This window comes from Aspergillus sclerotioniger (assembly GCF_003184525.1).
Source record: "Aspergillus sclerotioniger CBS 115572 chromosome Unknown BO94scaffold_9, whole genome shotgun sequence".
Classification (NCBI taxonomy): Eukaryota; Fungi; Ascomycota; class Eurotiomycetes; order Eurotiales; family Aspergillaceae; genus Aspergillus; species Aspergillus sclerotioniger.
Genome location: NW_020290999.1, coordinates 99,430 through 121,944, shown reverse-complemented (window position 1 = coordinate 121,944; position 22,515 = coordinate 99,430). Strand labels below are relative to the sequence as shown.

The following is a 22,515-nucleotide window of genomic DNA, read 5'->3' as shown; positions in this document are numbered from 1 at the left end:
TTTGAGCTTACTGCCAAGGTCAGCTTCCCCTCCAACACCCACTGAGTGGACTCCTGCTGATGCGGGCTCGCAGCCTTGCAACTTAGATACCCTCCTCGTTCAGCTGGTGGACCGGCGCTGTTGCATATACCCAATCGTTCCTTGTCTTTGCGTTTCGTATCAGTCCTTACCTGTCGGCTCATTTGTCTATATTTGTACCCCCGTCGCGCGTGGATGCGATTGGACCCCGCCGTGATTGCAGCCTGCATGTTTCATCTCTAGCCGATTCCCGATATGTCTGGCACCAGCTTAAGTACAGCCCGCAGTGGCTCCGCAGAGAGTCGTCTGGCTGACACTCCAGCCTCTGATTCTTCCTCTGCAGACGCATGCTTTGATACTGCCTTACCGCCCATGAGTTCCAAACAACTGGTCGTCAGTACGCGTCGACCTCCCCGTGGTTCCGAATCCTCCCTCATTGCGACTAGCCTCCGCGGCAACAATCGAGCTGTAGCAGCGCTGCAGTACTCGCCAGGAACCACCACCATTGCTCGAGGACCCAGCACCCATCGTCGCACGGGCAGCACCCTCAAGACTGTCATGCGGAAGATATTCACTCGCAAAAGTCGAGGCCAAGAGGACGGGGAGGAAGATCCCGCCCATGGCCGCTTCGGCAACCAGAGTCCCCGATCAGATCGATCTTTCGACAAGCCTCTTCCTCTGTCTGGCTCGTTGAACGGGAAATCAATCAGCCCACTGCAACACGAGACCGGGCCCGTAACATCGTGGGAAGAGGCCCTGCGGAAACTGGAACCGCACCCGCGCCGCCGACGAGCCACCCTGCCCAGCTTGATCTTTTCGGACGACGAATCGCGCGGTGCGCTCGAGGCTGTGATCAACTCGGACCGGCCTACTAGCAAGCGAGACAACAGTCCCCACGCCAACAGTGATCCAGATGAGACCCGACGGCGAGAGGTGCGACAGATCAAACGACGCTCGCGCAGCGCAACTGCTCTGCGCGGCATGGCCAAAGATCACCTGATGTCTCCCATCCAGTGGAGGCGACGGAGTCTCGAATCATACGCCGGATCGACAACTTTCGGAGCGCCCTCCGAGATAGATGCATCCGAACGACCCCCGACAAGGACCACCGTCGCCAGTGCACCGAAGCCGACGACGGAACCATCATTCTTGGAAGAGGCGGACGAAGAGGAGGACGATGAAGAGGACAACCACGAAGAAAACATTTCCCCAATGGTGGGGACGCTAGTTAATACCCTGCAACATGATGAGAATGTGACTCTGGAGCAGCGCTTGACTACCTTGGAGGTGAAATTGATCGACCTGGAGTGTGCAATCGCGCGGATGCAGTCCGGACGCAGCGAGACGCCGGCCGAGGCATCGGGGCAGAAGAAATCGTCACCGACGACGAGCCGACACAAGCGCAAGCAGTCGTCGGCGCGGTCGCCGTCGGGAAGCGATGAGGCCCCGAATGCCAAGTCGCCGGGCGCCGATCGCCCGTTGAGCACGAGCACGCTTCGCCCGAACCACCTCCACCGCTCACGGACGCTGCAAGCGCCGTCCTCGACGTCGCTGCACGAATGCAACAATACTATTTCCGTGGAGCAGTACAGCGCGCTGGTGATGCTGCTGCGCCGGGAGCAGTCCGCGCGACGGAACCTCGAGGAACAGGTGTCCAGTCTCCGCGGGGACGTGGAGCAGCTGACCCGAATGGCGCGGGAGTCCATGGGGCCCATGTATCCGGTGCGGGCGATCGACCCTCAAGACATCATCCGCATGCGTCAAGCCCTGGGTCCGTCGCCGACCAATTCCGCCCCGACGGAGAAGAATTCCCCTGACAGTGACTCGGAGGAGCGGCCGGAACTGCCTCCGAAGGGGGATGTCTACCACCCGCGATGGCCATCGGCCCGACGGGTGGAAGTAGGCGGAATGATATGATCCAGCTGTTGTTGACAACTTTTGCCATTGTTCTCCCCTCTTTAATGACCGACACTTGCGCTCATACCCATTCATTATTTTCTTGAAATGCTCTGCGTACTGCGTGGTTCTGATGATATCCGGCATGAAATTGCGTTGCATGAGTGGCTCGCACGGCGACTGTATATACATCCATTCCCTTTTTGCACCGGCTGCACTATATAGAATGATAGACATTGATTATCAATATGCTACATACAGAATTATAACCATTTGTCACATACCCCTGAAGAAAACCAACAACTGATGAATTGATGAAATGAATATGAATTGAATTACTCAACCTTCTTCCCTCCCAACTCTTCACCCTCATCAAACCGCAACCGTTTCCCAAACAACACCGACCGTCCCAGCATGGCCCCAACAACGGACCCCAAATATGCCCCAGTCAGAAGAGTAATCGGATACGCCTGCCACGGCCGATCCCTGCAACACGATTAGCACCTAGTAATCCTAAACCATCTCCACCAACCCACCCCTAAAACCAACACAGACAAAAACAAAAAGAAAAGAGAGAAAGAACCTACCAATCCAAAGGAATCGGCACAGCCCCCAACCACGCCCCCACGGCCGTACCCAAAGCGCCCCCCAAACCGCATCACCGGGTCTCTTACATCCCCAGACCTCCTTCCAAACCGGACCATCAACACCATGAACGTAGATCAATGCCGTAGAGGAGAGAATTGCCATATGGGCAGCACAAAGAAGCGTTTGGACGTGGTGCGTAGTGAAGGGGGCACCGAAGAGGATGAGGAGGATGGAGAGGACGGGTGTTGCGAGGAGGGTAGTGAGGGTTAGGGAGAGGAGGGAGGCCTATTTCCGTTTCCATCCTTGTTAGACTTGAATTGTTTTGTATTCTGAGGGTAGGGTATGTATGTATACGTACCGCAACTTTCGCTCCCCACGCACCACTTCCACTCCCAGCAGCAGCAGAGGCATCCCTAACGCGACGCCGACCAACCTTCCCAGGTCGAAGAATCACATTCCCCGATTGTGTTCCAGCGGAGCCAGAGGCTATCGAAGGAGAAGTAGGTGTCGATGAAGCGGCGGCCGAGACATCCGATCCGGCGGGCGGGAGACAAATCATCGCGTAGGTGACCTGCGCGAGAGCCAGGAGGGGAATCTGCTGGGCCATTTCGGAGACCGGGTCGGCGACGAGGGCGGGGAAGCGGACTGCGAAGACGGAGAGGAGAGCGGCTGGGTGGAGGAAGGAGTAGATGCGCGCGAGTTGGGTGGGGAGGATGGGGACCGGGGGTGCGGATTTGGGGAGGTCCGGGCGGAGGTGGTGAGGGGGTGGGGAGGGGAGAGGGAGGAGGGGAGGCCATTGTGGTGGGTGGTGTTGGCGATGGCGCCAGAGGAAGGAGGAATTGAGTTGGAGAAGAGAATGAATGGATGGATGGATGGATGGATGGATGGTTAAGGAGCTGTGGGAGAGGAGAGAGAGGCCGGAGGTGACGGAAGAGGAAGATTTTGTTTGCGCGGTTTGCACTCTGGCCTGGGTGCCTCAGTCATACTTTAAGCTTAGACTAGTAACTATACAAAGTAGGTAGGTCATCAAAGTATGCAGCGTATCCATACAACTCTTCGTAAATCTACACCGGCTATTTGAAACACATGGCACGCCTTCCCAGCAAGCAATACATACATCATTCGTGACCCGTAACGAGCATCAAGAACCGACTCATCTCATGGCTGGCCTCAAGCCACCGATTGAAACATGCCGTCCCATCCTCTCCGGATGTTCATCAGACCGTAACCCAAAATCCACTCACAAAGGAGACAATGTAAAAGTTTCTATGAAGGTACAGCAGGCCCCGGTCCACAGTCAACGCCTTCGCTCTCTACTGGCGAAGGCGATCCTGCTGGAACAGCTGCCACGGGCTCCTTCTTCGGCTCCAGACCAGGTACCGCAACCGGGCTCTCCGGCGTGCGTGGTTCCTCAGGGATCGCCGGAGGTAGTCCGGCCCCAGGAAGAGGGGAGACTGGGGAGCTCACCTGCCCCTCTTTCGGATAGCTGACCACGTCAATCGGGGCGGGCCGGTTTCTAATACTATCCTTGCCAGAAGGCGACAGCGTATGGCTGGACCCCGAGCGGTCGGCCTCCGAATTCACAGGACTCCGGGTGCGGTCCCGCTCGGTGGACTCCTTGACCCCGTCCCGCACCTGCGCAACCTTGGCCTTGAACTTGCCAAACAGGCTCCGCTTCTCCGGCTCCGACGCGAGCGACGCTTCCTTAGAAGCCCCGTTGTTGACCTCCGCATCCAGACTGAGGGGCTGATAAGACGGGTCGTTCGCAAATTGCTGCAGGTCCGAGGGAGAGCTCCGGCTGGAGTGGTGCCAGCTACCGATCGAGCTGGTGCTGCGGTCGGCTCCCGGCGTGGTGGCTATGAGCGGGGGCGATGCGAGTCCCAGTCCGATGTGCTCGCTGCTGCGTTTGGACGACCGGGGAAACCGCCAGCTGCGGCGATGCTCCTTGCGGTCGGCACGCGACGTGTCATCCGTAGGGTCGGCATCAGAGTAGTCCGTAAACGAGGAGCGAGAGTTCATGGACGGAGTCCGCGAGCCATATGGCCGCAGGGAGGTGTCGCCCGCCTGGTGTCCACCCTCGCTTGGCAATACCTGCTTTTCTGGCCGGCCCTCCCGCGGGGGGCTCAACTCCTCGGAACTGGTGGTGTTGAGGGCTCGGGGGGTGGCCCCTCCGGCGTCATTATTGACGTCAGCGCCTCGGGACGCATGCAGGATCGCAGCCAATCCGGTGTCGGATGTCGCAGCCTGCAGCGACTGAGACGAACTTTGCGCGCTTTCGCTGGCGCTTCCAGGGATCCGCTTCTTCTTCAGACGGTTCGGCTGTCGCGCGTCTTTGTGCTCGCCACTAGGTGGCGGCGATTTGGAGAATAGACTGGACAACTTGCGTTCTCTCGTCGGCGTCACGACCGCCGGCGGAGGTGAGGCTGCTATTGGTGGCAACCCTTCTCGGAGAACGGGCCTGTCGCCGAGAGGCTTGTCAACGACAGGCTTTTCGGTACTGGATTCCTCCGCAATGGGTCGTTCCGGAATTGGTCTTTCGGCCATCAGCCGCTCAGCAATGGGCGTCTGGGTAACGGGTTTTTGGGCGACGGGCTGTTGCACAACGGGTTTATCAGCAACGGGCTGTTCAACCATGAGCTTATCTGCAACGGGCTTTTCGGAAACAGGCTTTCCAGCATCAGGAACTCCATTCTCGATGGCTGTCTTTGGTACTGGCCCGTGAGTGGATGAGTGAACATAGATGATTCCGGTTCCCGGCTCGACCACCTCTGTTATGGAGAGATGACCATTACTGGGGAAAGCATTTGTCGGGGTAATGTTGTTCTGGGCATGGCTTGGCTGACCATTAGACGGAGGGATCTCGGGCTGAAATTTATCCTCCGGTGGCGCGCGGCTAGACGATCGGGAGTGTTGCGCAGAAGTGCGTGTCGACGAGTTCATCCCCGTGTTTTCCACTGCCCGTCCGTATCGTGATGGAGGGATCGCGGGGGACATCTTGGAGGGCAGGGTGTTGCTGCGATGAACTCCCATACCACCCAACGATGTCGGCGTCGCAGGGCTCGCATTATTGGAAGTGCGCGAATTCTTCGACGAGACAGACACATTCCGGCGAATGCTCCCATACTTTCTGAAGCTCTCCGCACCGCCACTGGCACTCGACACCGAGCGTCGAATGTTGGAATGGGTGGTGGGTCGGCGGGCAAGACCACCTTCGACTTCCTTGACGGTCTGCTCATCGGCAGCCGTGCCGTTCATGCCAAACAAGAAATGGTCCTGGTTTTCGATCAGGAAGATCAACACATCCTGGCTCAGCTTGTATTCGTCTGGCGACATGTCATGCTGCGGATGCGACAGCAATCCCGGCTGGAAGATAGCAGACAGGTTGGCCGAAGTCATGCGGTTCTGATCCGATTTGGAGGCGAAGACAGCCAACAGATCAAGAATGTAGAGCAGCAGTTGTTTGTTCAGCGGGGGAAGCTCGCGGATCAACTGCTGGTAAGCCGAGACCGCTTTCGCATGGTCGAAGGCCTCTGTTTCCGCGGGAGGAGCATTGTTCTGGATCTGTTCCTGGACCTGTCTCTGGTACGTGCGCAGCGGTTCGCGGAATCGTTCGTAGAAATCCAACGGGACGATCGGTTCGGGAAGCTGGTTCAGGTAGCGCCGAAGAACGTTGGCAGCATCGTGCACGGTGTAACCGGTCCAATCCAAGCCTTTTCCATAGCGCTCGGGTGAATCGAAGATCTCCTGGAGGTCCTTAATGCGCTTTGCGGATCCGCTTAGGCGGAAAATACCTTCAACGTCGGTCGCTGGGTCGAATGGTTTAGCAATCTTGTAGCGAGAACATCACGGTCGCCATACCTTTCTCCTTTAAGAACACTCCACATTTCGCAACCACAATGGGAACGTATCCGTAGATAAAGCTCTCGCCGTTATCGTTCGTGAGAGAGATGGCGACGTTGGCGTATTTAATGCTGACGTTGAGAGGGACGCCGAAGATGCCTTGGGGTTTTTCTGCAGCTCATCAGTACACTGCGCATAGACGTTGACCACTGGGAGAAGGTTCAAGCAGCTGCTGCACTGTAGAGGGACAGTCTTAATGCGATCGAGGCAGACACATCCCCACGATCGTATCGCGACCGAACCCCGTAGCGCACCAGACTCAACCAAACCCGGTATACCTCCACACATACCTTTCGGTTCCTCCTTCCTTGTATTTCTCTTGAACTGCCTCCACCAGGATGCCAAATCTCGTTTGGAAGGCGGCGAGGTCGCGATAGCTTCGGGGTGGGCGGCGGTGGGGGGAAGCCGGTGCATGGAATCGACACCCGGGTGCGACTTGCCGGTAACCATGGTGGGAAGTGCGCGGATGAAATGGGGAAGAGGCGAGATGCGATGTGACTGCGAGGTATAGAAATACAGCGACCGGACCAGACCGTGCTAAACCGAGGCCTCCGTCACCGCCCTTGGGTTGGCGCGAGAAATTCCGGGGCTGGGAGGCGTGATCCCAAAATAGCACGAGGACTAGTCAGGCAGCGGGTTTAAGTGCCGCGCCGTCCGAAACACGTACAGTAGCAGGGAACCGATGAAACGGGCGCTGGGGAATTCTCCAACGGTGCAGGGAAGGGGGATGAACCAAGCCCGGAGGCACGGAGGTAGTGAAGGGAGGGAATCAACGGAGACGACAGGGGAGACAGGAAGGGAGAGAGGGATAGGATTGGGGGGAGAATGAAAGGAGAAACAGTAGTGCAAGCAGGTAGATGTAAGAGGGGGGTTTAAAGGAAAGGGAGCCAGGCTGGACCACACGAGCAAATCAACGGAAGCCGGGCTGTCCGTCCAGGATGAGGAGCCGTCTAGCAATCACAAACGAACCTCAGGCTGAGAGGCTGATTTGGGATGCTCCGACAGGGTGGATGGGGAGGTGAGCAGCAGCAGTGCTTCTTGGCCGGTCTGGGGGTGAAACAAATGACCATCATCTGAACCAAGGAAACGGGGAGCTGTTGTAGTCAGATCGGTACCCCGGAGTGTGATTGTTCGTGAGAATGATGTAGATGATGCCGATGCCGATGCAGATGCAGTTGGTGGTGGTGATGGTGAATGTGGAGGAGAAGAAGGAGGAGGAGGAGGATGAGAAGGATGAACTAAGTCGGTAGGGTAGGTAGAAAGAGGAGCGAGGTTCAAAGCGAAGGAGGAAAAGGAAATGATGGACCAACACCTGGTGGGATGGATGGATTGGAGGGCGGGACCCCAAGAGAGAGGAATGACCAGTCAGTCACTCACTCACGCACTCACCCAGTCATGAACGGGCTTGCTTCATCGCCAGCAGGCCGGATAATAAAATAATCACCACCACACCAGAATCACTAATAATATAAGAAATAATAATAATAATAATATTCAACCGCTCGAGGGGAAATTGGACTCATCCGCCAAGCATCGAGATGGATGCTCCTGGGAACTGTTAGTCGACCCAGTGGCTCTTGGGACCAGACCCCAGTGATCCAGGGTTGACTGGACAGAAAAAGGGCCCTTTTTCTTTTTTTTTTTTTTTTTGGTCGTTTTTGTTTTTCCTTTGTTTTCTCTTTCCGTTTTTTTTTTCCTCCCCTCTCACGATCCTTTCCAGGTCCGTCGGTTCTGGCCCTGGATCTAGTCGACCCTACGGGGGACTAGCACGGGGCACTAACCAGGCCTAACCAGGCCATTCTTCAATCATTCCGCTACGCTTGTTAGATGGCCCGGTTCTAGCCAATTGCGTCCAGACAACAGTGAGACATGAGGCTATACCCAGTCTCCAGCAGCTCGATAGGGCCGTCTCTATCCGGGTGAAGGAGGGTTCTCGACTCTCGAATGCAGTCCCCCTCACCCTGACTAAACCAACAACCGACTGGTCTATCCGATCTTCTCCCCTCCTCATGGCCGATCGAGCCCGGAAAATGAGAACTCCGCCAAGCGGCTGCCGGCCGGCTCGTGGTTCTAGCTAAAAATATTGCCCCTGATGCAACCTCGAGGGCGCTTCCCCTTGAACGACGGTGCCGCACCATCAGGGTCCTACCGCGGTTCTCCAACCATCGACTGATGTGGCTGTCATCCCAAACGGCCCGAGAGAATGCTGACCCCGCGTCTAGTCGTTAGTTCGGTCGTGGTGCGAGATTCGCTTGCCCCGAACTAGCCCGTCAGCTGCCGATCTCAGGCCGGCTCCAATGGGTATCATTTACATCGAACAGGATACCCACAGCAATTGGCTGGCTTCGAGGTTGGTTGTTGGTCTTCTGTGTTCTTCAGAAGTGAATCTAAACAGGGGATGTTGTCAGCATGATCGATAGGAGCAGTCGACCACTTAGCGTCGGAAATTCGGGCGTGGGTTGGATGCTACAGAACATACAGATTGATTGTACTCTGTATCTAAGACAGATTTAGTTTCTGCATCAGTACATGTAGAATGATGTGTTGGTAGTATTGTTTGTGAAGAGATGTACGTTTGTACTATAGTACCAACTGCTATCGTCGGAACTGCTATATGTACACTGCCGTCATCCGACAAACAACAGGCACCTCTTCTACGGTGGCTGGTACCACACAATGTCTCTAGATACTTAATGGTCTACATCTGCTGATCCGGTGGCTATTACGCGCCATCACCTATTGGAACAGCATATATAGTTCTGATACTGGGTCCGCTAGGAGTCAGTTGACGACCGGCACCAGCACCCCGTGAACCTTGCACCTACCGAGCTTGTGTCCCGAGAAAGTAATGATATCACTCCGAACACAATCCTTCAGTCGAGAGGTTGGAATGTGGGGACCGATCGTCAAGCTGCCGTCGACCCAGCTTAGCTGGGCTTGTTGACTTTTGACGAGCAGGTCTCTATTCTCAGCTCCCTCAGGCTGCCCTGGGTAATCGGCTGGAAGAAGATCTTTGTCCTTCTGGGTTGCTTCTCTGCTTCCTGGTCCCCCGGTTGTGGACGGGCAAACCATGGTTCCCGCCAATCGACGTCTGGGGCCAGCTGGCGGTTGTGCTTTTTTTAACTTGGCTCAAGAATGGAACAGCGCAAGCGTGAACGCAGCTGCTGTTTGCTGACGAGTGGATTGTCCTGCTGTTTGCCGTTTTGGGATCCCTCGGTTCCGGCAGGATGAGTCAGCAACGCCAGTCACCTGATTGATGGCTGAGCGTGTTCACGTGACCCATCAGAGCCTGCGGTTGTTGAGCAGCTCCGGAGCTGCGGTCATCACGACCAATCTTCTTGTCGTCCACGCTACTTGTTCACTTTTAGCTCCGACATCAAATCCCATCACAATGGAAGGGTGAGTTATCCATTACCTCATGATGCTGCTTCGATGCAAACCTCAGGATATCAACTGACTAGTTTAGACTCAACGCCTCGGAACAGCGCGAACTCGCCAACCGCATGGAGCGGAAGCAGATGAAGGAATTCATGAGCGTACGTTGAGACCCTAACAACCTTCGTCTGGACAGAACCTTTGCTCCTACATTCGACTTGAACCTAGCACCCTTCCACATCCGCTCGATCCATCCCTGGCTGCACCAAATTCTGATCCTCTCCAGATGTACTCCAAGCTCGTGCAAAGGTGCTTCGACGATTGCATCAACGACTTCACCACCAAGTCCCTGATCAACCGTGAGGAGGGCTGTGTTCTTCGCTGTGTCGACAAGTACATGAAGGCAACGGGTCGCCTGAACGAGCGGTTCCAGGAACAGAACGCTGCCATGATGGGAGGCGGTATGGGGCGGTAAACTGTTTCCTGGGGTTCAGCTGCTTTGCATTTATTTCGGCGGTTCTGTATAAAATATTAGATTTTGCAATGATGACATCTCCTAATGGCCGGCGATGTTCCGCTCGAGCATGGGTCAATTCCGGGCACAGTCGGTGGTCGTGAGTGTAACATATGGAATAACAATTGGCGTTACGACGTGACTGGACATCTATTCATAGAATGTAAGCAGAGCATACGATTCCATCTACAGTTATAAATTGAATCTCCGATATCAGGTTCTCAATGGAGTAGACTGTTTACGAGAGCGAATCTAGGGGTGATATCTACTGGATAAGCGTGTTGATACTGGTGATTTCCCGATCGGGATAGACTTGGCGTGCACGGATCATGTGCGATACCGGAAAACTTTGCCTATCCGGGACATGTCTGAGTCATCGCATCGTCTGTCCCAATTGAGACATCCAGTACAGGTGACATTTTGCACTGTCGACTGTCAGTAGATACGTAGTACCTACTACTCGATACTGACTCCATCCTGTAGGAATGGGGCCTTTGCCCCATTACAGGATAGCTGCTCCAACGGATATAGCCAACTACGGTTCGGAAATGGTAGGCCGCACTGGTTGCCCCCCATGACGCATTCAATATTGTTTCTGCTGTGGAGGCATGAGGGGATATCTATGACTGTACAGACGGTTCGGCGTGGGAACCCGAGCCTGGAACTCTCTATCGAATGCCCAGCAAAAGAGGGGAGGAGAAAATGGGCGGAAAACGGCTGAGTAATGACGGGCTCAAATGCCCCTCACGCCCCTCTCTGGTCCCCTCCCCCTCGTGCTCCCCTCACCCACCAAGCTCCACTGCTTTGCCGACCTGCCACCTGCTCCCGATTTATTACCGGCCCATTTCAGCTTCAATCTTCTTTTCCCTTCTTCTTCCTTTCTTCTCCTTCATCATCCCGCCTGTCATCCCTGACCGATCACCATGGCCAGCACTGTCGGACAGGTGAGTTTCCCAGCTCTTCCCAGCTATAGCACCATTGACGCGTTGTTTGCTAACCCATCAGACCATCACCTGCAAAGTAAGAACCCTTCAATCGATAGCTTCGATGATACCAACTGAGTTGTAGGCTGCCGTCGCCTGGGGCGCCGGAGAGCCCCTCTCCATCGAGGACATCGAGGTCGCTCCCCCAAGGGCCCACGAAGTTCGCATTCAGATCCTCCACACTGGTGTCTGTCACACAGGTCGGTTTTGTGAGACTGCTTGAATTGTGTACAAGGCTGACCGAGCCAGATGCCTACACCCTCTCCGGCAAAGACCCCGAGGGTGCTTTCCCCGTTGTCCTCGGACACGAAGGTGCCGGTATCGTCGAGTCCGTCGGCGAGGGCGTCACCTCGGTGAAGCCTGGCGACTATGTCGTTGCTCTCTAGTAGGTATTCTCAAAGTTATCGTGGGCACTGCTAATCTCTGCAGCACCCCTGAATGCCGTGAGTGCAAGTTCTGCAAGTCCGGCAAGACCAACCTCTGCGGTAAGATCCGTGCCACCCAGGGTAAGGGTGTGATGCCCGACGGCACCTCCCGCTTCAAGGCCCGTGGCAAGGATCTCCTGCACTTCATGGGCACTTCCACCTTCTCCCAGTACACCGTCGTTGCCGACATCTCTGTTGTAGCCGTGACCCCCAAGATCCCCACAGACCGGTCCTGCCTGCTGGGCTGCGGTATCACCACCGGTTACGGTGCGGCCGTTGTGACCGCCAAGGTGGAGGAGGGCTCGAACATTGCCGTCTTCGGAGCCGGCTGTGTCGGTCTCTCGGTCATCCAGGGTGCGGTCAAGAACAAGGCCGGCCGCATCATCGTTGTTGATGTCAATGACGACAAGGAGGCGTGGGGGCGCAAGTTTGGCGCCACTGACTTTGTCAACCCCACCAAGCTCGGCGGCAAGACCATCCAGGAGCAGCTGATTGAGATGACGGACGGTGGTTGCGACTACACCTTTGACTGCACCGGTAACGTGGGTGTGATGCGGGCTGCCCTGGAGGCGTGCCACAAGGGTTGGGGTGAGAGTATTGTCATTGGTGTTGCTGCTGCTGGCCAGGAGATTTCCACCCGGCGTAAGTTGTCTGTCCAACGTATGGGGATTGTGCTAATTGGGTGCAGCATTCCAGCTTGTTACTGGACGTGTGTGGAAGGGCTGTGCTTTCGGTGGTATCAAGGGACGTACTCAGCTGCCGGGATTGGTTGACGACTACCTGAACGGCCAGCTGAAGGTGGACGAGTTTATTACGCACCGGGAGAACCTGACAGCGATCAACAAGGCGTTTGAGCAGATGAAGGCCGGCGACTGTGTTCGGTGCGTTGTTGACATGTCGTAGGTTATGAATAAAAATTTCTTGTTACGTTTGCAGCTTGTTGCCAGCGTGTTTGAATAATTCGAAGGATTAACACCTTGTAAACCTAATGGTAGGTGGATGTTGACGGCTCTCAACTCTATGTTTTGTGGAGCACAGACCTTGTAGTTATGACTATTCTTGTTGACATACGTGCGATGCAAAATGTGGTTGATCTAGTTGAGAAATGTCTCAGTACATATAGAGGGGCTCAGATTCTCAAGGTCCTCAAACTGTGGACCTTGTGGTTACTGCCAACCAGTTCAACCATCTCAACTCAATTGAAACATCCCTCATTACAAGCCACCAGTATGCCAGCATTTCTACATCCCTCAAGCCATACACAGCAATATTAGCATACACAATGGTAATAGCAATAGTACTATCAACAACCCCACTCCTATCTCTCCCACGGTGAAATCCCTATCTCCATATCAGCATAGATAACCACCGATAATCTTATCACTATCACTACCATCTACAATCTACATCCCAGAAAAGGAATCTCCACGCGGACAACCTCCGAGCTCTACAATAAGGGCAATGATGTGATAGATGCATGCGCTTACACTCGGATGATATGATACCATCATAGAAAGAGGGGTAGTGCTCCGCTCCGTGATCGGACTATACCCATACCTCCCCGCTACACATATACCTCTTGAAATATACCTGAGTATATATATCCATCCATCCCTTCTACCTCCCATCATCACCACCATCACCATCACTACAATCATTCCTCTACCACCACCACAACCAACCAACCAACCCCAAAAACCCCCAAACAAACCAAAAATGCCCACCGAAATCCCCCTCCCACCCCCCTTCTCCTCCATCCCGCGCCACCCCCTAACCCTCTTCCCCTCACCCATCCACCCCCTCCCCCTAATAACCACCGCCCTCACCAACACCACCGCCCCAACCACCAAAACAACCATCTACGCCAAACGCGACGACATAAACTCCTCCCTAGCCAACGGGGGCAACAAAACCCGCAAACTCGAATACCTGATCGCCGACGCCCTCTCCACCAACTCCACAACCCTGATTTCCATCGGGGGGATCCAATCCAACCACACCCGCCAAGTAGCCGCAGCCGCCACCGTGACGGGCCTCAAAGCGCGGCTAATCCAAGAAGACTGGGTGCCCTGGACTGACGCCGGCTACTCGAAAGTAGGCAACATCCAACTCTCGCGGCTCATGGGAGCCGACGTGCGGCTTGACCCGTCTGGCTTCGGAATCGAACATAAGAGTACTTTGAAGAAACTCGAAGAGGAGTGTTTATCGAATGGGGAAAAGCCATACTATATCCCGGCGGGCGCGTCCGATCATCCGCTTGGTGGGCTGGGATTCGCGCGCTGGGCGTTCGAGGTCCGAGAACAGGAGAAGGAGATGGGGGTGGAGTTTGATACGGTGATTGTTTGTGCGGTGACGGGGAGTACCATGGCGGGGATGATTGCTGGGTTTAAGTTATTGGAGAGGATTGATAAGGAGAAGGGGACGGGGAGAGGGAAGACGCAGGTGATTGGGATTGATGCTTCGGCGAAGCCGAAGGAGACGAGGGAGCAGGTGTTGAGGATTGCGAAGGTGACGGCGGGGAAGATTGGGTTGAGGGAGGAGGATATTACGGAGGAGGATGTGGTGTTGAAGGAGGAGTATCATGGCGGGGTGTATGGGGTGCCGGATCGGAAGACGTGGGAGGCGATTGAGTTTGCGGCGAAGACGGAGGCGTTTATCACGGATCCGGTCTATGAGGGGAAGAGTTTTGCGGGGTTGATGGATTTGGTGAAGAGGGGGGAGATTGAAGGGAATATTTTGTTTGCGCATTTGGGTGGACAGTTGGCGTTGAATGCCTATTCAGACTTGGGGAAGACGAATGAGTAGATGTGTTGCAGATAATAGGATGGGCAGTTTAATGCAGTGTGTTTTATCTACGAACAAGATGAATGTGTCAAAGTCAATTGATCAATGTAATTGATAGTATTAAGGAGTGACGGTAGTTGGCTATGGATAGTCTAAGAATGTCTCAGACGAATGATAGCAGATAGGAGAAGGATGATTAGAACAGCTTGTGCTCCAAGGTCATCTCCGACTCGGGCTGCAGTCCAACGCACGCGCGGAAGATGTTGGTCAAGGCATTGCGCTGCTTGGCCAGCGAGTTCACCACCGGAGTTCCAGGAGGAGTCAACGGAGCCTTTAACATGTAGCTCAACACGCTGAGCACACTGTGGAAGCCCTTGTACTCGGTCGCCTCGTCAGCCTTCCAGGTGACACGCGTCATCAACTCCGCAATCACCACCAGGTCGATGATCAGAGGCGATGCCAGCAGCGAGTCCTCGCAGATGTTGAACAGACTGATCGTCTGGTGTCCACCCATGAAGATCTCCGCGTAGTATTCATCGAGCGCCCGCTTGTTGTCACCCACCGCAGGCATGTACTTGATCACCACCGTGTGGTCCGGGTGCTCGTCCTTCTCATACAGGATATGGTTGGCCGCCACCATGTCGTCCACCACGTTCGACTTGGAGATCTCCTTAGACCGGAACTGCTTCTGCGAGCTCAGGTTCTTGCCATCGTTGTTGCCCAGGTGGTTGTAGCTGGCAATCGACGTGAGCTTGATGCCCGCGTTGATCAAAAAGTCAACCAGAGCAGACTTCATCTTGGTCTGGCCCGACTTGAAGTCGTCACCGCCAATGAACGCCTTGTGCTTCTCGGCCAACTGGATAGCACCGGGCACGAACGTGTTCTGGGGAGATCCGTTGATGAAGGGAACATTATCCAGAATACAGGCCACGGCGAACACTGTAGACGGGGACACCTCCAAGTGACCATCCTTGATGGCAGTGAGAAGATTGTCGGCCGTGTCATTGACGCCGGGCAAGATGTCTGCATAACGCTCCGTGTTGGCAGTCCACATCACAATGACCTTGTCCAGGCCGTTCTGGGACTTGAAGTCGCTATTATGTGTCAGTAAAAAGTCTGTGTCAGTGGCTCGCAAATAACTCACCGGATATCCTTCTGGATCTTCTCAACATGAGCCCAGCATGCCTTGGAGCCCTCGAGCACATTGTCAGCCCGGTCCTCCTGGTTGGCAGCGATAAAGTCCGGGTAGTAAATACTGGGTAGCGGCTTCAGCTCGGCCATCTCCTTGCGGACCAGCTGCTTGAGGGTAGGCTCAAGAACCTGGGCCCGGTCCATGGCATCGGCAAGGTCCATGCTGCTGATATCCCAGCCACTCACGACAAGATCGTTGGGGTGAACCATCGGCAGCATGTCGTGGAAAGGAATGTTGATCTCCTCGCCGGTCTTGGCGTCAGAGCCCAGCTTGATGGTGGAACCCATGACCATGGACCCGTAGTAGTTGGAGGCGCGAACACCCTCGCGAGTCTCCCACTCGAGACCACGGCGGTTGGCAATGAGACCAGCAGTCACGGTGGAACCATTGTTACCGCCCCAGCCGACCATCATGATACCCACCTTTCCGACCTTGCGGTCGACCTTGAAGTGGTAGGTGGTGGACTTGGGGGTGGCCACAAGCTTGTTGTCGGCAGTACGGGTGATGTCGGTGGTATGGTAAGCATACTGACTCTTGATCTCGTTGTCGGTGTACACGACGTTGGGCGAGTTGACGGTAAACAAAGGAGCGTTGGCACGAGCGGACCCGTTCACGGCGCCATTGGCAGCAACATCCGAGTTAGCGTGGGGAGCCATTGTGTTCAATTGAGATTGGCTTGGGAACAAATGCTATGGCAGAATGCGATATTCGGATTGAAGTGTTTACTGGACGTATAATGCGTCGTCCGGTGACCCACCACGGTTGGATGAGCGCCGGCCGTTGAACGGGTGGTGCCGCCTAGAAAGGAGAACAAGTCAGCATCATGGGTTGCTGGGGAAGATGCGGGAAGCAGTGTTGCTCGAGAAATAGCTAGAGGGAAGGTCCAATGGCTCTTCTTGGAGACGGGAGATAGGGGCATCGCTGGAAACCGAGGGGAGGCGGGACTCACGAGTTAAGGTGTGTGGCGAAAATTTTGACGGTTTTACAAGATCACGCCTCGAGGAGTGTGATCGAAAGTTGAGTGAGGATTGAAGAACGTTTGGAGCACGAGTTGAAGTAATTGATGGGTGGTGGGAGGAAGAATGGAGGGGGAGGAGGAGGAATGGCAGTACTTATACGGCGGAAGTCACGTTGGTGGCCGGATGCGAGCCGTTCTGCTCCGCACCCCATCCGGCTTCACCACCGCACTAATTACGCCCCGGCAAATGACAGTCTCCAGGCTTCCTCTAGCGAGATCCTGTCTTGCAAGCGACGTAGCCTCAAGGCTCAAGCACACCTGTCACTGGCGGTGAGCCGTGTTCTACCTCGTATTTACTTCTACTGCTTACAATTGACACCGTATACTGACCGATGTGGAATAAGCTAGGTTCCAGACGATTGAATGCGACCTCGAACGATCCTCCCTCACTCCCTCCCATAAGCTCCCCAGATTGACCCGTTATCCAATTCCCTTGCATGCCAGGAAGCTCCAATGCAGACCAACGTGTCCGCCTGCGACGGTGACCTGCAACGCGCGCCTCGGTCGAGGGGAGGATGGTGCCAGCATTATTCATATTCATAAAGTCCAGCAGCGGATGGTCCATTCCCGAGGATGGGAATCTGGGAGCTGGGAGACTCAAAGACAGGCGATGGACACAGGCTGGGGACAGCAGGTGGCCTGGGCTCCATCATTGCCAATAGTGGGCCTTGCAGACACCCGCGGGGCTCCGCCCATGGCGCTTCACGCGAATCGCGATAATGGCCATCAACCAACACCGGACATGTGCCAACCCCATTACAGAGAATTACATAGCTACACAGCACATAGCAATTACCATACATACAGTAGCCTTGACCTATGCAGTTGATAGGGCCACGCTGTGGTGCAGCGGATGCGGTGAGCGGAAAGCTCGGCAGGTGTGCCGTGTTTGCATCTCGCCCCTGAATAAGTCGCCCTCGGCAATGCCAATGTGTGCATAATGGGAGTGGGATGGAGAACGATGCTGCCTGAAAAGGAGCCCTTGGTCTTCTCCACACTCTGCACTGTGGGCTTCGTCCGATTTAGGGTTCTAGCTACTATCACCCCAATCAAGTTTCCTCCTATGTATCATGTGATTACCCGACGCTGCAACGTTCTCAGGCAACACGGCACCGACAGGATTGGCATCCTGCCTGAGGCGGTCGATCGCTGATGGCATTGGTGGACACACTGCGGTAAGCATTAACATTTGGGCCATCGACCCGGCTAGAACCCGGCAAGAACCGGACCTAGCAGACCAGAAACTAACCGATTCGACTACGCTGGCTGACGATAACGACGCAGTCAGCCACGCTATATTTACTTAGCAATTCACTGCCGAGTTTACGTGGTTACATTGCTTGCGTGGAAGACGGGTGGAGAGGACTTGCCAATCGGACACGGGAAAGCGCCGTGCAGGTCCCATAAGCAGGTACGAGTCTGTCGTCAGCCAGATCGTAAGATCGTCTGGATGGAACATGCCATCAAGAAACGCGAAAGCTTCGTCCCAAAGTTGAGACATGGGCAAGTCGCAACTACCGACGGTCGGGTACTATTTGGATGGAGCCATGGTACCGGAACCGTCGGTTCCTGGAGGTTGCAAAGCTAAGAACCAGCTGGAAGGCTTCGATCGGCATCGCGAGACGATAGTCGAGTGTCCACAAAAGTAGTCGAGAAGTCTAACAAGATTCCACCGTTGTCGGTTCTCGAAAATCGGAGGCTTCTAAAGATATATCTGCCAGGTCTTGACAGGCAACCTCGCCAAGGATCGACGCTGAACCAAGGGATGACAGCGATTGAACCTGGCCCCTTGCTTCTTAACTTCCGGATATACTTTGAAGATGGGGTAACGCAATGTGGCTGCGGGGTTTTGGTCGGGGTGATTGTCATCCTCAGACTGGGTCTGAGTGTGTGTGATGTGAGCTCTGACAACCCGAGCCGGCAAGGATCGAAGGTGCCGAGGCATTCCCAAAAGAAGTTGTAACGCATTCAAGTGTTGTATCTAGGGGGAAAGAAAGGGGAAGTGAATGGAGGCTTGGAGCAACCAGACTCCTCCAAGGTATGGCTCGTGCGCCCAATTGGAGACCTGCAAGTGCCATCGCGAGGAACCGCAGCATCAGTGATCGAAGGGAACGGCGTGTTGCCCTGTTGGGGTTGGTGATGGCAGACGGGCGAATCGTTGTTAGTCACGGGGCGGACTGCCCCTGAAGGATGATCTGCGGTGGATGGTTCAGGGGCTGAAAAGCCTGGATGGCACTATCGTCTGGAGGTCCAGAAAACCGCCGAAGTAACACACTGATTGGGGGAGGGAAAAGGGGCCGATAAAAATAAATGAATGTCAAACACATATGGGACTGGGGGTTCGGGGAGAAACGATGCGACCGACGGCACCAACATCAGCAGTGCAACAGCATCAAATACGGAGTAGAAATGAGATTCTCATCAGGCGCTGTTGAGAAAGAGAGCCCACATCAGCGTCATCCATGTTGGCTCGGCTGATGCAGCAGAATCTGTTAGTGTTGGTAGTTGGCAGGGACTGGTAGGGATTGGTATCACGGGCAGAAACATGAAGCGGTGCTAAATTGAAACGCGAGTGGATGGGCAACCCCTGGACCAATCAGGGGCGGGGACACCGGAAGGGTTCGTGGATCGCCCCAACCACGAACACACGAGGAAGTCCCACTGCCCACTTTCTCCCTCACAACCATCGGCCCAGTACCCAGACAACTGCACTAGCCTCTAAGCCTTAGACTTAGAGTCTGACTATTAGTATTTTGGATGGGCCCTCCCCCGTCAACAATGGTTGGTGCTTGTTCCTTCTCCTCTTTCTTTCAGCTCCAGTCCAGCATCCATGCGTCTCTAACCCAGCTCCCTCCGGCTCCATCCAGATCGTCCTCTCCTGTCGTGCTCCTCACTTCCGGGGATGAGACCGTCCCCCTCACGCGAGGAGGCCTGCACTGCATAGATCTACCCGTTCCCATCCGACCGATAAGCACGCACCTGTGGACTGGACTGGACCTCTCCGCTCATTCCAATGATCCCACGACTGGTGGATATCCTCGCGCACTCGTAGACTGTCGGGCTTGCCTAGCATGGCCGCAATGGATGCGGGCCTGCTGCCCAAGATAAAATGCTCCAATTGTGGAATGAGCGTGGAAATTTCCGCCATGGGAGATCATGTGTGTGCCAAAACCACGCCAGGTACCATCCCCATTTTCCCCAGTTATGCTGCCCACGCATGGAATGCAATGTGTTGACGGGTCCCTTGCAGCAATACCTTCACCCTCCCAATCGCCTCCGCCGCCACCACCTAAATCCGACAATGTGTTGCCCTCTAGAAGTCCGAGCGATGCCTTGGCCTCGAAAGCCGGAAGGTCGGGGCCTCCGCCTCGCATCGATCCTGCAATGGCCAGTATGTTTGTTTTGCACCACGCGGACCATATATTATGCGTCTCATGCAGTAACCGTTGATCCAGATCGTCCTTTCCTGAACCCCGGAAGCCCGATAGCCGACCACGACCCTCTCATCCCCTCCCCTCTTTCTACCTCGACCGGGGTCCGGTCTCCCTTCAGGGCATTGCAACGAAGTCACACGTCCCCTTTGCCCGACGAACCGCAATCTCCAGACTCGATCAACCTGGAAACCGCCTTTGCATCGTTTCCTCTACCCCGCTCCATGTCGGACAGGCGGCCTGGTGGGATGTTGGACGTCAAGAGCGCCAAGGCAGAACCGCCAATACCATCCCCGCGATTTGGAAACGCACTCAACCGGGCGGATGGCCGCGCAGACGATGTGCCTCCGCCACCGCTACCGAAAGATGACCCCCCGTCTATTGGCATGAGCGCGATGCACAGGTATGGCGCGTCGATGGACAGTAAAAGCAGTTATAGGACGTCACTGGCAAGCACGCGGTATGGAGACAACCGCAACTCCAAACGGTCGACTTCCATGTCGAGCCGCCGGCCGTCATTCGGAAGCGTGGCGCACGACCCTTATAAGTACTTGGATGATGCCCCTCCGGTGCCGTCTGCTGCTCCGCAGGCGTTGCTGCATCCTTCGAGGATCTCTCAGTCCTCCGTGGCCGAAGTCGCGGACAAGCGTGAAGGCAGGGGTGAAATCTACAGTGGCTTCGATTTTGGCGTTTCGGAAAGGCCAACAAGCGCCAGAGCAGAGATTGACCATGTCCACGCAGGCTCATTACGAGTCTCATCACACAGCGGTTCCGATCGCCTTAGCGGCTCCCGCGGGTCAGCAGAGCTCTTCTTCCAAAGCCCGGCGCAGAGTGCCTACGGACCCCCGGTCGACTTTGAGCTTCCCGAAGAGCCTCTGGCCTCTCCTGCCACCCCGGCAAACGGGGAATACAAAGCTTTCAAACCCTCAAGCTCGGAGTTTCTTCAACCCGCGGATGCGGAATCAGCACGCCCCAACGAGCGAGAGACGAATCAAAGGAAGGACTCGGATTCAGCCAGTGAAGGGAATATTTCGGTCTCGAATTTTGCGCGAGCCCTGGGACTGGATGTCCCCGAGAGCAACGTGAACAATTCAATCACCTCGTCCGACTCCTCGCCTTCCGAGACGCGGAGCGGGACGTCTCTATCCAGTCTGCCATCGGAAGCCAGCATGTCGCGACGGAAACCTTCCGACCAGGGTCGTCTGGGTCTTGTTGTGGAGGAGCTGCAGGGTGCAAAGAAACCCCAGGAGGCTGTGCTAGAGCACGCTGTTACTGAAAGCCCGACCGCTCTCGAGCCCCCTCGCATGCCAGAAACTTTGTTCAGTCCGGACTCACCAACCGACCCCGCCATCAGCCAGGGTAGCCTCTCACTCATTTCGGAGAAGATCCCTCGGAGTCCAGAGCAGTCACCCCGACCACCTGTGCGGTCCGCGACAGCTCCGGTGCCGCGGCCTGCCCCGCGTCCCAAGGGACCCTGCCGTGGTTGCGGTGATATGATCATGGGCAAGTCCGTGTCATCCGCCGATGGCCGTCTGACAGGTCGATACCACCGCGCTTGCTTTGTGTGCCACCAATGCCGGACGCCCTTTCAGACGGCCGACTTTTACGTCCTGGAGGACCGCCCGTATTGCGCCCAGCACTATCACGAGCGCAACGGCTCCCTGTGTCAGACCTGCCACACCGGAATCGAGGGCCAGTACCAGGAAACAGTGGAGCGTCGTGGCCGTGGGCCCGCGGACCGTCAGAAGTTCCACCCCGATTGTCTGAAATGCCGCACCTGCCAAATCCCTTTGAAAGGGGAGTATTTCGAGTGGTATGGCCAGGTCTACTGCGAGCGCGATGCCCGACGGGCTGCCGCGGCGACGCCGCCACCGCCTCGTCCGCACCGCCCAACCATGCCTTCCTCTCCGCTGGCGCCGTCCATGCGTGGATATCCTCCACCTCCCGGGTACCCGGGCCCTGGACCGGCCCCTGGGCCTGGACCTGGCCGAGGCCGTGGTCGTGGTGGTCTTCGACCCCCGGGACCGATGGATGGACCGTACGCAGCGACCGGGCCACTCCCGCCTGCCCGACGCTTCCCCGAGCGGCGGACCACCAAGTTGATGATGATATGATAACCTTATGGCTGTTCGTCTACCTAAATAATTGACATTGGCACTATGCCATGGACGGCTCCAATTTACCGTCTATTTTGCAACCATGTTCTCAGTTCCAGCGGGTGCTTTTCCATTTCCTGCCTATTCCATGACCTAGATTCTCGCCATATACCCTTCGACTTTTGCACATGTCCATAGATTGGGTTTTTTGTTGTTTATCTTCACCTAGCTGGCGAGGCTCAATCGGGTCACTTGGGTTACTGTATGGCCGTCTACCAATGTCTACACTGTTGTA

At 55.5% G+C, this 22,515-nt stretch overlaps 9 protein-coding genes across 9 annotated transcripts; 5 read left to right on the top strand and 4 right to left on the bottom strand.

The window, feature by feature from the left end:
• The first annotated feature begins 13 nt into the window (after positions 1-13).
• On the top strand, positions 14-2,033 carry BO94DRAFT_387805 (uncharacterized protein). The gene is made up of 2 exons (XM_025607305.1): positions 14-18; positions 74-2,033. The coding sequence occupies exon 2, from the start codon at positions 274-276 to the stop codon at positions 1,933-1,935; it is 1,662 nt and encodes a 553-aa protein (XP_025469052.1). The 5' UTR covers positions 14-18; positions 74-273; the 3' UTR covers positions 1,936-2,033.
• Positions 2,034-2,052: 19 nt separating this feature from the next.
• Positions 2,053-3,397, bottom strand: BO94DRAFT_533455 (PIG-F family protein; the record flags this gene model as incomplete). Its single annotated transcript, XM_025611338.1, has 3 exons — positions 2,053-2,400; positions 2,543-2,787; positions 2,861-3,397. Coding segments are annotated over 3 exons (933 nt in total), but the record flags the coding sequence as incomplete, so codon positions are not given.
• A 371-nt stretch (positions 3,398-3,768) lies between these two features.
• On the bottom strand, positions 3,769-6,852 carry BO94DRAFT_555176 (putative Rho GTPase activator (Sac7); the record flags this gene model as incomplete). Its single annotated transcript, XM_025613773.1, has 3 exons — positions 3,769-6,308; positions 6,361-6,513; positions 6,693-6,852. 3 exons carry the CDS (start codon positions 6,850-6,852, stop codon positions 3,769-3,771), a joined length of 2,853 nt encoding a protein of 950 aa, XP_025469050.1.
• Positions 6,853-9,138: 2,286 nt separating this feature from the next.
• Positions 9,139-9,927, bottom strand: BO94DRAFT_533452 (uncharacterized protein). Its single transcript, XM_025611337.1, has 2 exons — positions 9,869-9,927; positions 9,139-9,801 (listed from the first exon to the last, which is right to left on the bottom strand). The coding sequence occupies exon 2, from the start codon at positions 9,472-9,474 to the stop codon at positions 9,184-9,186; it is 291 nt and encodes a 96-aa protein (XP_025469049.1). The 5' UTR covers positions 9,475-9,801; positions 9,869-9,927; the 3' UTR covers positions 9,139-9,183.
• tim9 (protein transporter TIM9) lies at positions 9,762-10,436 on the top strand. The gene is made up of 3 exons (XM_025611336.1): positions 9,762-9,801; positions 9,869-9,938; positions 10,064-10,436. Exons 1-3 carry the CDS (start codon positions 9,794-9,796, stop codon positions 10,250-10,252), a joined length of 267 nt encoding a protein of 88 aa, XP_025469048.1. The 5' UTR covers positions 9,762-9,793; the 3' UTR covers positions 10,253-10,436.
• A 707-nt stretch (positions 10,437-11,143) lies between these two features.
• On the top strand, positions 11,144-12,789 carry BO94DRAFT_533449 (bifunctional alcohol dehydrogenase/S-(hydroxymethyl)glutathione dehydrogenase). Its single transcript, XM_025611335.1, has 6 exons — positions 11,144-11,235; positions 11,297-11,311; positions 11,360-11,474; positions 11,524-11,659; positions 11,704-12,341; positions 12,388-12,789. The coding sequence occupies exons 1-6, from the start codon at positions 11,215-11,217 to the stop codon at positions 12,600-12,602; spliced, it is 1,140 nt and encodes a 379-aa protein (XP_025469047.1). The 5' UTR covers positions 11,144-11,214; the 3' UTR covers positions 12,603-12,789.
• A 398-nt stretch (positions 12,790-13,187) lies between these two features.
• On the top strand, positions 13,188-14,592 carry BO94DRAFT_387662 (putative 1-aminocyclopropane-1-carboxylate deaminase). Its single transcript, XM_025607304.1, has one exon. The coding sequence runs from the start codon at positions 13,416-13,418 to the stop codon at positions 14,502-14,504; it is 1,089 nt and encodes a 362-aa protein (XP_025469046.1). The 5' UTR covers positions 13,188-13,415; the 3' UTR covers positions 14,505-14,592.
• BO94DRAFT_533448 (inositol-3-phosphate synthase INO1) lies at positions 14,317-16,736 on the bottom strand. Its single transcript, XM_025611334.1, has 2 exons — positions 15,628-16,736; positions 14,317-15,577 (listed from the first exon to the last, which is right to left on the bottom strand). Exons 1-2 carry the CDS (start codon positions 16,329-16,331, stop codon positions 14,680-14,682), a joined length of 1,602 nt encoding a protein of 533 aa, XP_025469045.1. The 5' UTR covers positions 16,332-16,736; the 3' UTR covers positions 14,317-14,679.
• A 3,037-nt stretch (positions 16,737-19,773) lies between these two features.
• BO94DRAFT_462438 (LIM domain-containing protein) lies at positions 19,774-22,238 on the top strand (the record flags this gene model as incomplete). Its single annotated transcript, XM_025607976.1, has 3 exons — positions 19,774-19,873; positions 19,944-20,084; positions 20,149-22,238. 3 exons carry the CDS (start codon positions 19,774-19,776, stop codon positions 22,236-22,238), a joined length of 2,331 nt encoding a protein of 776 aa, XP_025469044.1.
• Positions 22,239-22,515: the final 277 nt, after the last annotated feature.

Excerpts from the sequence above, each read along its gene's own strand:
- BO94DRAFT_533452 (XM_025611337.1), bottom strand. The coding sequence starts at position 9,474 with ATGGTTTGCCCGTCCACAACCGGGGGACCAGGAAGCAGAGAAGCAACC.
- BO94DRAFT_387662 (XM_025607304.1), top strand. The coding sequence starts at position 13,416 with ATGCCCACCGAAATCCCCCTCCCACCCCCCTTCTCCTCCATCCCGCGC.
- BO94DRAFT_533449 (XM_025611335.1), top strand. The coding sequence starts at position 11,215 with ATGGCCAGCACTGTCGGACAG. Across the intron at positions 11,660-11,703 it reads GACTATGTCGTTGCTCTCTA|CACCCCTGAATGCCGTGAGT; the intron begins GTAGGTATTCTC and ends TAATCTCTGCAG. Across the intron at positions 12,342-12,387 it reads CCAGGAGATTTCCACCCGGC|CATTCCAGCTTGTTACTGGA; the intron begins GTAAGTTGTCTG and ends AATTGGGTGCAG.
- BO94DRAFT_533448 (XM_025611334.1), bottom strand. The coding sequence starts at position 16,331 with ATGGCTCCCCACGCTAACTCGGATGTTGCTGCCAATGGCGCCGTGAAC. Across the intron at positions 15,578-15,627 it reads AAGATCCAGAAGGATATCCG|CGACTTCAAGTCCCAGAACG; the intron begins GTGAGTTATTTG and ends GACACATAATAG.
- tim9 (XM_025611336.1), top strand. Across the intron at positions 9,939-10,063 it reads AGATGAAGGAATTCATGAGC|ATGTACTCCAAGCTCGTGCA; the intron begins GTACGTTGAGAC and ends GATCCTCTCCAG.
- BO94DRAFT_387805 (XM_025607305.1), top strand. The coding sequence starts at position 274 with ATGTCTGGCACCAGCTTAAGTACAGCCCGCAGTGGCTCCGCAGAGAGT.